This window comes from Lytechinus pictus, chromosome 2, assembly GCF_037042905.1.
Source record: "Lytechinus pictus isolate F3 Inbred chromosome 2, Lp3.0, whole genome shotgun sequence".
Taxonomy (NCBI): Eukaryota; Metazoa; Echinodermata; class Echinoidea; order Temnopleuroida; family Toxopneustidae; genus Lytechinus; species Lytechinus pictus.
In genome coordinates, this window is record NC_087246.1 from 32735001 (window position 1) to 32747145 (window position 12145).

Sequence of the window (12145 nt, forward strand, 5' to 3'; positions counted from 1 at the left end):
ACCATATATGCTTTTCATGTTAATATATTCACCTTTGACCTTTTATACAGACTACCTCAGTATGGAGTTCTCTATCATTACCTGTAAGTCATCCTTTAAAAAACAAGTATCAAACTATTTTGAGCAACCTTTTACTGCATTTCCTTTCACTGCTTTTAGTTTGTTTTAGTTTGCAAGCTTGTGAATTTTAACCTTTTGACAACTGGAGAGCGTTTCATTAACAATTGTCATGTGACAACTTCCCTTGGTTTTCATTGGCTGGGAAGCACTGGTGTCGGACTGTTATTATTGTAACTGTGGATAAAATTTCTAACAAGTACTCCCATGAATTCCTATATTATTTGTATAGTGACTGCCTGGTTCTGGTAGGCAATGGGTTAACACATGCATTTATTATGTAACTTCATTTACTGTAGGCTGAGCATAGGGTGCGCTAGGTTTGCTAAAAAGGCTCGATCAGACTTGGTACAGTATGACAAAATTCCACAACATTTGTTTACAAAGTCCTTGTGGCATTGAACCCCAAAATATCAGTCATGAGGGAGTTACTTACATTTGCTTTAGATTTTGAAATAGTTATTGAATGATGATAATGATATTTAAAAAGTGCAATATGCATTGTTTCTAAGCAACAATTACCTCGCTAAAATGTGAGAAAGCCCTCTTCTGACATTTATCCAAAATCCACATTGCGATGGACCGCAGTTACGAGGGAAAAAATAGTCGCACCAAGACCTGGTAATGATTCATGAACCACCACCTCTATCATTCAAAAGTTTATTGACTGATCATTCGCCCCAGTATGGCATGCAATAGGTTTGTATTGCATATCATACACTTTTGAATGGTGTGAGACTTCACTAACACCGAATATGAACACAAATCCTATACGGAAGCGATTTTTTTTTTGTCCTTCCCCGACCGAAATTTGTGGAAATTGATTAAAAATCGGGTAAGGAGGTAAAGTTGAACATGTAAGGAAGATATTTTATGTCCACATTTTGAGCGATAAAAAATGCTACAAATCACCACATGGCCGTATGCAGCGGAGGGGGGGGGGCAACTGCCCCACCCCCCCCCCTGAAATTGTGTAAACTTACATTGTTTTACTGAAAATTTTCACAAAATTCACCAAAAGTATGCACCAAATCCTTCAATTTTACCTGACAAAATGCAAAAACGTCCCAACGACAAGCTTGTTCACTTCGCTATCTCACTTTCAATTTTTTTTTCGAAAAAGTTTACGTGTGTTGCCCCCCAGCGAAAAACGTCTGCGTATGGCCATGATTCACCATTGGACTATGAATCAGTCTTATTCTGCAAAAGTGATCACAAAAGTTGCTATAATCAGTAAGACACCATAACTCCGGACAAATCCTTTGCGATTTGAAAGTTGGCAGGGACAAGTATGCATGCAATAGTATACCTGCGGGTATTGTATACATAATGGATTGTATTTCAAATCAAGTTTGAACAGTATATTCTAATAACTTTGTATACATGCATTTTGATTTTGCTTATGTTCACGCTCACATGCCATCCTACTGCCCCATAGTGTATTGCGGGTCCGAGAATTCTCACTGAAGGCAACACCGCTACCGTCTTGGGACTGTCCCGGTACTGTAGCGGTGTTTGTGGCCAGTGTGAAGACGGTATAATTGTGTTTCAGCTATGCACATGTAATCCATGTTTGTACTCCTTTGTTTATGGAAAGTTGTCATTATTTTCACCATCTGGTTTATATTTTTTGGAGCACCAAACCCTATTGTTTTACCATGCCATATGCACTGTATCTAATTCACTATGGTACCAAATTTCAGTATGAACATTTATTTGAAGACTTAAACTGCTTGTGATTTTGATTTGGTTAGAAACTGATTTGCTCAGATACCAATCATTTGATGGTTTAATCAACCAATATCTGCTTTTTTGATGTACTTGTATGAGGCACAATTGAAGTGCATTAAAGTACATAAGTATGCATTGTTTTATAATTTATTTGTTTGTTTATTTATTTATCGATTATTTATTTGTTTAGTTTATTTATGAATTAATTTATTTAGTTGTTTATTTAATTTGATTTCATTTTATCTATTTTTTTTTTTTTTTTTGGGGGGGGGACTTATTACTTAAAGATACAAAAGTGGACTTGTTAGCTGTAAAATTTTCCTTAGGGATTTCCCCTTGGGTTATTTTTTCACCTGTGGCCACATAGAATGTGCAGGGAACTTCCCTATAACGTAAACATCAAGATTATTAAACTTTAAGAGACAAATCTTTGCGATAACCTGGAATTTGGTGTTTATTTCTTATTCAAATATTTGGTTTAATGTTGGCTATTCTCATGAAGAAAAAGCTACATTTTATCATGACATAATCATTTTGTATGTTTCCATGTCATGTGTTGTATGTGTATACATGTATATATATGGTGCTTTAGATTACAAACTAATTGGCATGTTCATCTTTACTTCACTTCTTTGTGCAAAGCAAATCTTAGATTCCAAATGCTCAACATATTGCATGTTTCAATTTTTTTTTCAAAGGTGCACATTTTTTTATATTTCTGCTTGTGTTTACATTTGGGGGCTAAGCTTATTGTTTTTATGATATTTTTGTTCTTGCTCTGTTCATGCTTTCAGTTTTGTTGATGTTTTATTTCTTATTCACAACATCAAATTTTCTTCTCTTTGCACAGCTGATGTTCATATTCTTAGAGAGTGAAATGCTTAAATATAGTGATGATTAGTTTTATAATACATTTGAATGAATAGCATTTTTTGTCTTTATTTTACCACTACAAGCAGATCCAGGGTGCACACCCCCCCCCCCTGAAATATGCCATGGTGCCTCCCCTTTTTTATTCATTTTTTTTTGGTCAGCATTTTTCTTTTCATTTTGGAGAGAATTTTATAATTTTTGTATTTTGAGAGTGATAATTACATTTTTCATTTTTATTCTTTTTATTATTTATATTTTTAATTTGTTTATATATATATTGTTTTATCTTTATTAATTATCATAACTTTTTTTTTTTTGGGGGGGGGCTTGCTGTCACAAAATTGATATGAAATTGAACCCCATCCTGTGCCCGTCTTTGGTGCCCCCTCATTTATAATACCCCAGATCAGCCCCCCGCTTGTCAGCTAACTGAATGGAGTAGTAGTAGTACCCTGTGATCAGTCTAGTTTCCATGAATATCACCTTGTGATTGTAATGTTATCTTGCATTTATAGGGGACTGTATTACAAAAGCTTCGCAATTGATTGTAGATTACAATCCTGGTAGGTTCCTGGTGAGTGCGCTGAACAAAGTACACTTGTATCAGAGATCTTATAATGCTCTTTGCCCTTTAGAGATTGATTGCAAATGTTTGTGTTACAAAGTCCTGTGTACATGCGTGTCATATGAGTTTGCATTTCTTTGACGATTTCAATGTCTATCGTTTCAATGGAGTTGACATTCTTCAAATGCAAAATATTCATGAAAATTCTTTTTTTTTGGCCTTTTTATCACCCTCATTAACTTAAAATACTTTCTTCTGAACACTCTTTTTATAAATGTTTAGGATGTTTCTTCGATGCATTCCAGAGTTTCCTTATCTGTATTTCAATAGGTTGGAAGGATGGGGGCTGTGAAGTGGGATGACCATTTTTGCTTTTATTGTAGAGGATTTTGTAGTGTAGCTTTGAAATTACCAAACAGATAATAAGTCGGCCTTAGAAATTTAATGTTTGCTGGACGTATATGGAAGTTTTCTATATTAAAATGGTGGGCAAAAACATCCTGTCGTCTCAATGTAAAATGAAATCGAGTGGGTTATACATGTAAGGCTTATTACCAATAATCAGTGACAAGTCTTTCCCAATAGAATCCTGCAAGTGTCCTTTCTTTCATTGCTAAACCTTACGTCTTATCATAGACAAAATAATGGGTAATCGGCTAGTAAAGCCATCAGGAGGAAGTGGTAGGATGTACATGTAAACAAATTTACTTAATAATTTGAATACTAAAGTTATTTGTATCTGTTCTGTCATTTGTGAGTCCTAGATAATGCCATAATTTTTAGTTGTTTTTTTTTTAGTTGAGGAAAAATCATAGAATTTTGTATATCTTCGAGTGTGTTTAGTAACACTGGGTTTTACTTATCAGAATATGTTCCACTGTGGAAATACTTTTGCAAATGATTTTTTTTTCTATCTCTCTTACTCAGACATTCTAGCCCTTATGGTGGTCCAGATGGAGGGCACCCCAATCAGCGTAGCCCCACCCAGCACCATGATACCACTCTTGGCTTGCATCATCAGGGTCTCAGCCCCGCTGGAGGGTTGGGTAGAGGCATGGGTGCGGCAGCGGGAATCAGCTTCCAGCAACCCATCCAAGATGATCCGCAGGTGGAGACCTGGCGCTCTGAAGTCCTGGTCCAGGCTCTGACTGAGTTCTGGCTGAATCAGAACTCCCTACAGCTGGCTGAGGATAAGAGCTTCCTGGCTCAAGTCAGGGTAAGTTAAAGACCGTTCTGCTGTGCATTTCATGAAACAAATATTCGGTGATTTGCATTGATAATGTTATAAGCTACTGCATATCCATGCCTCTGAGTGGCATGAGATGTTACACTCGTCAGTCGGCTAGTTAAATAATAAGAATAAAAACGATAATAACGTCATGTTTTACCCAGAGCAGTCACTTCAGTTACGAAAGCTGTTCTCCCAGCGGACCCTGCTTAACATGATAATGTTATTATTATCCTGGCTTTGGCATGGCTACCTTGATCAGGCGCTCGAGCATTCCAGGAATTTCTTCCTACCTGATACCCATTTACCTCACACAGGTTGAGTGCGGCACAATACGGGTAAATTTCTTGCGAAAGGAAAACGCGTCATGGCTTGTAATCGAACCCACGTCCCTCTTATTGAAAGACGAGAGTCATTTAAACCATTAGACCAGGATGAGTATTTTGACTCATGAATTCAATGCAGTATTCATTTCAAGGAGAAACATAACTTCTTCCTCTTTTTTATATATCAGGAAAATTTCATCCCAAGCCCTGATCATGTGCGCATGGTACGTATCCTGGTGAAGAGGCTGCACTTTTTTGTAAACAGTGCTCGTCCCATGATGCACCAGTCAGCTTACCAGCAGGGAGGAGAGTCAGCTATGGAGGAGCTGAAGAGGTAAAAAAAAAGAATAATTATTGTTGTATTAAGGTGTTTGCCTTTGCTGTCCATTATCTTCTCTGATCTACCGTTCGTGCAGTATTTTCAAGGTGACTTTCTTTAAGTATCCTATTGTGATGCTCTTTTACTAGCAAATCTGTCTTGGAATGCTCTTAAATACAAACATATACTCCTTTAATTCCAATCAAACTCACCATCAGGATCTAAGGGAAAGGGGGTCATGTAAGTGTCATCCCTTACCAATATTGCATTTCCCCATCTCTATTCAGTTAGTCTTTATTGAGAAAAAGGTATATGAACATTATACAAATAATGCACGTAAGCGCGTGCATGCAGGGCCAAATAATGAATGATGTGCGAGAAGAGCCAATGGATATACCGCACCGAGGTCCGCAGGACCGAGTGCGGTATATCAACTTGGCGAGTCGAGCACAGAGTTCATTATTTAGGTCCTCTATGCACAAGAATGCATGCATTGTTTGTTTTATACAACCCCCCATGTTACTGAGTTGCCCCAAATGCTATATTTTATCTAAATTCTAGATAATTCAGATAATTCCAGACATCGCACTATCCTGCACTCTGACGTCAGAGTGCAGGATAGTACTTTTGGTATGACGTCAGAGTGCAGGATAGTGCGTTTTGGATGCAATAGTGCAATTCGCTGTAATTCTTGGGAGTTGTATAATACTTGACAGTGTATGGCATTTATTAATTTGCGAAGCTGCCAACCATTTACATTTTTGTCAAAATTAAGACATTCTTTCAAGCAAATTATGGTATTACAGTTTTGCATTATTACTTAAATTTTCCCCAAAAATTTTTAAAAAAAATATATATAATTGTTTTTCATTGAGAAAAATTGTCTCCTTATGTCTCTTTTCTATAAAACTTGCATTCTACTGCTTAGTATAATCAATGTAAAAAGTGATCGACATTGATTGAGACCATCAATAATATTATCAGCACATTTTAGGAGTCAAATTTTTAATTCAAGCCAGCATTATTTCCTGTGTGGGGGCTGCATGTGTGTGCATCAGATGCTCACGTATAGTAGCTGTAGTACACTGTAATTGCATTGTCTTTGCAGATCCAAGTAGTTCATCTACCTGTTTCTCGTCTTTCCTGCCATTAATTTTCATGAAAGAGGAAATAGATTTGATTTTAATGCTGCACTTGATTTTTTTATGCCAATACGGTGAATTATCTGGATAAAGTAACGAATGATGACAAGAATTGACTGAGCCGATGATTGTGAATTCTGCACTTGAATTTCTTGTGCCAATACGGTGAATTATCTGGATGTAATGAATGATGACAATAATTGACTGAGCCCGATGATTGTGAATTCTCTTGCTCACAGTCTGTTGTGAAAAAGGCATTCGCATGAAAGCTTAACTGGTATTTGTGATGTATGCCGGTTAATATAGCTTGCTCACATTATAGCAGATCGCATAAATTGGATGAATGAATTGTGGATAACTAGGCCAAGGTCAAGGTTGTATTGGGGTCAATATTACAAAATACAGTTTATGAGGTTCACAGAATAATATTTCTTTATCCGAGGGGCTGGCAGGTCATGTTTTAATTTTTGTGTTTACGAATTCTTTTTTTTATTATTTATTCATTATTTTTTATTCCAGGTATATCATGACAGTCTTTGTACAGAAGCCGCTTTATGTGTTTCTCAGGCATGGCTTTGATAATTGGCCTCTCGACTCGTCATTCAGACAGGTAACATGTTCGTCAATAATAATTTGCATGCTAAAGGAAAATCATACGTTTATTTACGATGTCATTCTTGTATTCAAAGGATACATTGGTCCCTGATGAACCTTATCGAAAGTGTGTGCTGGATCTGATAGTAGGAGTACTGCTCAGCATTTTTCACAGCAGCTGTGCTGCCTTCCCATATTTTTTCTATGCAAGGGGAAGATTAGCAAGAAAAGGAAGCTGAGTGGAGTTCTTACAGAAAGATACAACTCACACTTCTGTTATTACAGGTGCCTTATTTAGATAATGAAATTAACATTTGACCAAGTTCACCACTAAAGTGTCACTGTTAATTATCTGAAGATTTAATAGTGATGTGATCTGTTCAGTTTGATTGTGTCAGAACCGGTGCACCAATGAAAAATCCAAACGTATTTAAATCTTCCAAATTTCACTCTTTATGTATTCAGACCCAGCTAAACAAAGATTGAAGGTGGTATATATAGGAATCCGTGTACAGTAAGTCAGTCTGTTACGAATTTTGTGGATCAAACTACTCCCTCAGTTTTTTACCAATTCTCATGAAATTTAGCATGCACATTGGTCTTGAAGTAAAGATGTGCAAAACATTTTTTTCCCATGTGTTTGAAGCAGTTGCCAGGGTAACAACATATTACGGCAGTAAATGTGTACAAAATCTTGCGGGCCAAACTACTACTTCCGTTCATGACCTATTATGAAATGTGGCGCACACATACAGTAGGTCTTGAGGTAAAGATTTGAAGGGCACATTTTTGCATACATATGACAGAAATTGTGCTGCCATGGTAACGGCATATTTTGGCCAACTACCCAGGAAACTCATTGCTGATCAAACTACATTGTATTTCCACACTCTTTGATTGGTGCTCATGAACTTTGGCGCAAACACTGGTCTCCGGGTGAAAACATGCAAGGCCCATTTTCCATGCATGTGTTGGAAGCTCCATTGCCATGGTAATACAATAGGGCGGGGGTATTTATACACCCCGATATTTTTTTTCTCAAAATTTATCTCTTGAATTTATTACAATCTTGAGTATCCTGTACCCTGCATCAGGCCATACTTCTTTACAACTTTGCCCCTCGCCCTGAGATGCTGATAAGCTTTATTACATGTACAATCCCAGTGTTCAATTGCTCATCACAGTACAGTGGCCCAATGTAGCCATGTATATATCATACCTTTAATCCTAGGCTTAAACTGTGGAATACAGATGAGAATGAATTCTTTAAACCATTCATGCATCCATGATTTTTGTCTGTTTCAGGTCAGTCCTAGCAACAAATGTCCCAAACAGAGGCATGAATATGGGAGATTGAAACAAATAGATCTTACTGATATGCCAGAATATATGCATGGCGGTGTGCGTAACAATCTTGTACAACTTCTGTTGTTAAGAATGGTGGATAGGATGGTCACATAGACTAACAAATAGCCCAAGGATGGGATGCCTAGTACATCATAAAGGCTCACTAATATATACTGTATATTTATATAATATTGACTGGCTTTGAGGGAAACATCAAATATATTGCCCGCAAAAGAATCATATTGGCGCGAGTCTTTAGACGAGGGCAATATGGTTCTTTTAAGGGCAATATATTTTATGTTTCCCGAAAGAAGAGCCAGTCAATATTTTTATTATCATCCAAATCAGACATCTAGAGCAAAAATCATGAAAAAGGAGATATTTCTTTCAAGAATATGGTTCTACTGTGTCAAATACCAGGGGCCAGACTCTGCACTTTACCATTATGACGTACTTGTATCCAGCTCCCGGATCCAGTGTTGTCTTTATTATGACGTACATTGTTGCTGCGCGGATCATTATGAAGCATATCTCTTCATACGCATCCTCAAAGGCCCGGATGTGAGACCAGGGAAAATACAAAGGTATATTTTGCGTCGTCTCTGCATGCAAAGTCAATACGTGTACAGAGACCGAGCAAATTACAAACAATATACCTATCCCTTTCCCAATATTCAGAAAATCTAGGGCAATGCGGATTTGTAAATTACCAGCTCAGATGTCTGATACAGGTGATAATATATGATATTATATATTGTTCTTCTGCTTATAAACTTCTGAAACAGCTTGATGAAAGACCAAATTTAGATTGACTGAGGAAAAACCAATAATATTCTTTATTAAGCATTTGTTTTCCTAAATGATTCAAAGCCTTTGATTATAGACCCTCACTGGACCCAAAAGTGAAATTGACAAATCAATTACCAGTCAAAAGCTACAAAACACAGCAATAAATGTTTATGCATTTTCATCTCTTGCCAGCAAAGTATTTTGCTTGAGAATAGCTCCAAATTATCGGGCTTCTTAAATAGGCTTGATTGTACTTTTCACCGGCTTCAAGTCAGTGACTCCATTCTGTGTCAGATGCGTTACGATGCAATAGGTTTATACTTTAGACAGGAAACTGGATGATTTTTTTTTTGTTTTGTTATCCAATTGATTTACTTCACATGAATCACATACAAATATCATAAATCGCTTGCCCTGTATGTTGTGAAACATAGAGCTTTGGACTATTTTTGGCCATGTTTTATTTCCCGCTTATTTGGCATTATGCTTTTCAAGTGATAATTTTTCTTTTCTTTTTGGTTGTCAGCCATTTGTAAGCTTAGTTAATATTTTCTTATTGTACGCTGGATTAAGAAAAAAAAATCAATTTTGGCCGACCTGTGTATGAGCTTCGCATCACATATCGGGAAGAAATTAAATGACTTTGAACAAATGCTATTGTACAACGCCTACTTAGCTTGTTGTACGCGAGCAAATGGGAGGCTGAATGTCAAACATTCGTACCGTTGCACAAAAGACGTACCATCCAAAATGTACCGTTTCACGGCTTTAGGAGGTGACGTCACAATACGATTTAATTCATTGCGCTCGGTAAAAAAGGGCAATACGCGTATAAGCCAGCTGGCTAAATGCGCAAGGCTGCCCAAGGTCATGTGCGCTTATGGGATTTTGCTGTCTGCTTTCGATATTTTTGCTCCCTTTTCATAGATTACTATAGGGATAAACTCTTTGTTTTTTTTCATATTTTCGCTATATTCCGAGGCGTTGTACAACACAAATAGCGAATATTCTTATTCGTGCAATGGTGCGAGATTTCGCATGAGGTGAAAGAAAGAAACGCTCTATTCAACTCGGCTCACGCCTCGTTGAATAGAGCATCTTTCTTTCACCTCATGCGAAATCTCGCACCATCGCACTCATGCCTATTCGCTATTTGCATACTAATTATCTGCGGCTTTCATTCATTTCCATTTCTGTATTCATTACCATTATTATATTGTTTACTTGGTTATCTAATGCTTTAGGATATTTCCTCAATTAAAACTTAACTATGTCCTTCACACGTGACATTCCAGCTTGAAACCTACAATAAGTCTGCCGAGATGTTTTTCTAGTGTTGAAAAAGCTAATCCTAAGCTGTAAAATGTTATTAATTGTCAAAATTGATCATTTAAAACCAATATTATTACCTGAATTCAGGGTAAGAATTTCAGATGAAGATTCAATGAAACAAGAAGAAAACAGGATTAAAATTTGAAGTTCACTCAAGCATGGAATTTACAAGTTTGTTGATCTTTCAATTCAACAATGTAGAAAAAAAATTGTCTCAAATAAATTCTTCTATTTTTGTTAATCAGTAACCACAAATTTGTAAGACTGTATTAGAAGAAGAGTTATTGTTTCAGACAATAAGCTCTTCTGGAGTTTAATATTTGAAGACTACTTTTGCTAATTACAGAGAACGTTACCCAACGAATCATTGTGGTGTATTGAACTGGGTTTTCATTAACCTAGTACGCAATTCAAACTGGCTTCATCTTGGAGTTGGAGTCAGGGAAAACCAAATACTAGTATTAGAATAGCCCAGACATTCAAGTCAATGCTTTTCTAATTTTGCTTTTGTATTCAAACATTATAAATAGAGCTATCAAAGGCTTATACAAATACAATGTGGAAAGCTAAATTGTATGAAATGGTAGATTAGTAATGGTGAGTATGCTGGGTTACTCAAACACTCAATGCTTTGTAAAAAAAAAATGGCATGTATATTCTGCATATTAAAAACATGACCTTGGGTTCAGGTTGCTGAATTGAGGCATAATTTACCTGCTCGCAGAATACAGTCCAGCTTGGTAACAGTCCAGTAGTAGGGTTCATAAGAAAAAAAAGAGACAATCTTTAAGTATATCTAATACATGACACATTTACCAGAAAAACGTAATGCAATTGTTCTGCAAGTGATTTAATATGGATTGAGATGCTGTTACCCGGACTGTATTTGGTGTGCGGAAGAAATCTTTGATGTAGGATCAGAATAAGAGCTTCATCAGTAAGCATTTGAATTGTAATTGGATCAAAATGATCTCCTCTATAGAGTACCGAAGCGATGACGTCAGTTGCCATGGTGTCATGGCGGCCTGGTTCTAAACAAATGCATATGTTTCTCATTGGAGAAAATGGCTGCTATCGGAATTTGATCGCTTGCAACCTATTTTTCGACGAGCCGAAGTAATTTGCAAATACATATGTGTACAGACGATCGTCAGCTGCGACTCTGTTTATAACCAGCCTGCCATGACACCATGGCAACTGACGCCACACTTCGGTACTATATTGAAAGTCAGGGAAGCCAAAATGTTTATTGGATATGCTTTGTTCTATTCTTTAAAATATGAACAGGATTATGCTAAGTAGTCACAACAAGCCCAGACAGGATTATACAAGATTGGTATCAATCACATGCAACTATTGCATTATTCTTTATTCCTGTATAGCATTTCTTAATTTTTAAGTAATTTATAAGTGATTTTAACTAATACCTATTGAAAGTTCTTGGATGGCATACATCTGAATACAGGGTTCCCAGCCCATCAGGGAAATTAGGGAAAATTATTTTACTTTTTTCCAGTCAGTGATTTGATAAAAAATACTTCAAATAATTGAAAAATGCATGAAATGAGGGAGAAATCAGGGAATTTTCAGACTGATATATTTTGTTGCATATCAAAACAACATCCAGTGAATGACTTAGAAAACATGCGAAACTGGGAATGGGTTTAAACAATTATCAGGGAATCTTTAAACTTCATCAGGGAAAAATCAGGGAATTTTTTTCTTGAAAAGCTGGGAACCCTGGATTAAATTACCTGAATTACCAAAATGCATGATATATGT

The 12145-nt window shown here is 36.6% G+C and overlaps 1 protein-coding gene across 2 annotated transcripts in view; it reads left to right on the forward strand.

Moving 5' to 3' along the window:
- Positions 1-12145, forward strand: part of LOC129254386 (sphingomyelin phosphodiesterase 4-like) — a 30346-nt gene that overhangs the window by 9823 nt on the left and 8378 nt on the right. Inside the window, exons 7-10 of one of the 2 annotated variants that reach the window (XM_054892848.2) lie at positions 51-83; positions 4214-4502; positions 5029-5174; positions 6821-6911. In XM_054892848.2, coding sequence (XP_054748823.2) covers positions 51-83; positions 4214-4502; positions 5029-5174; positions 6821-6911 — 559 coding nt within the window. The remainder of the gene's footprint in view (positions 1-50; positions 84-4213; positions 4503-5028; positions 5175-6820; positions 6912-12145) is intronic. The other variant, XM_054892849.2, reaches the window with a different exon arrangement.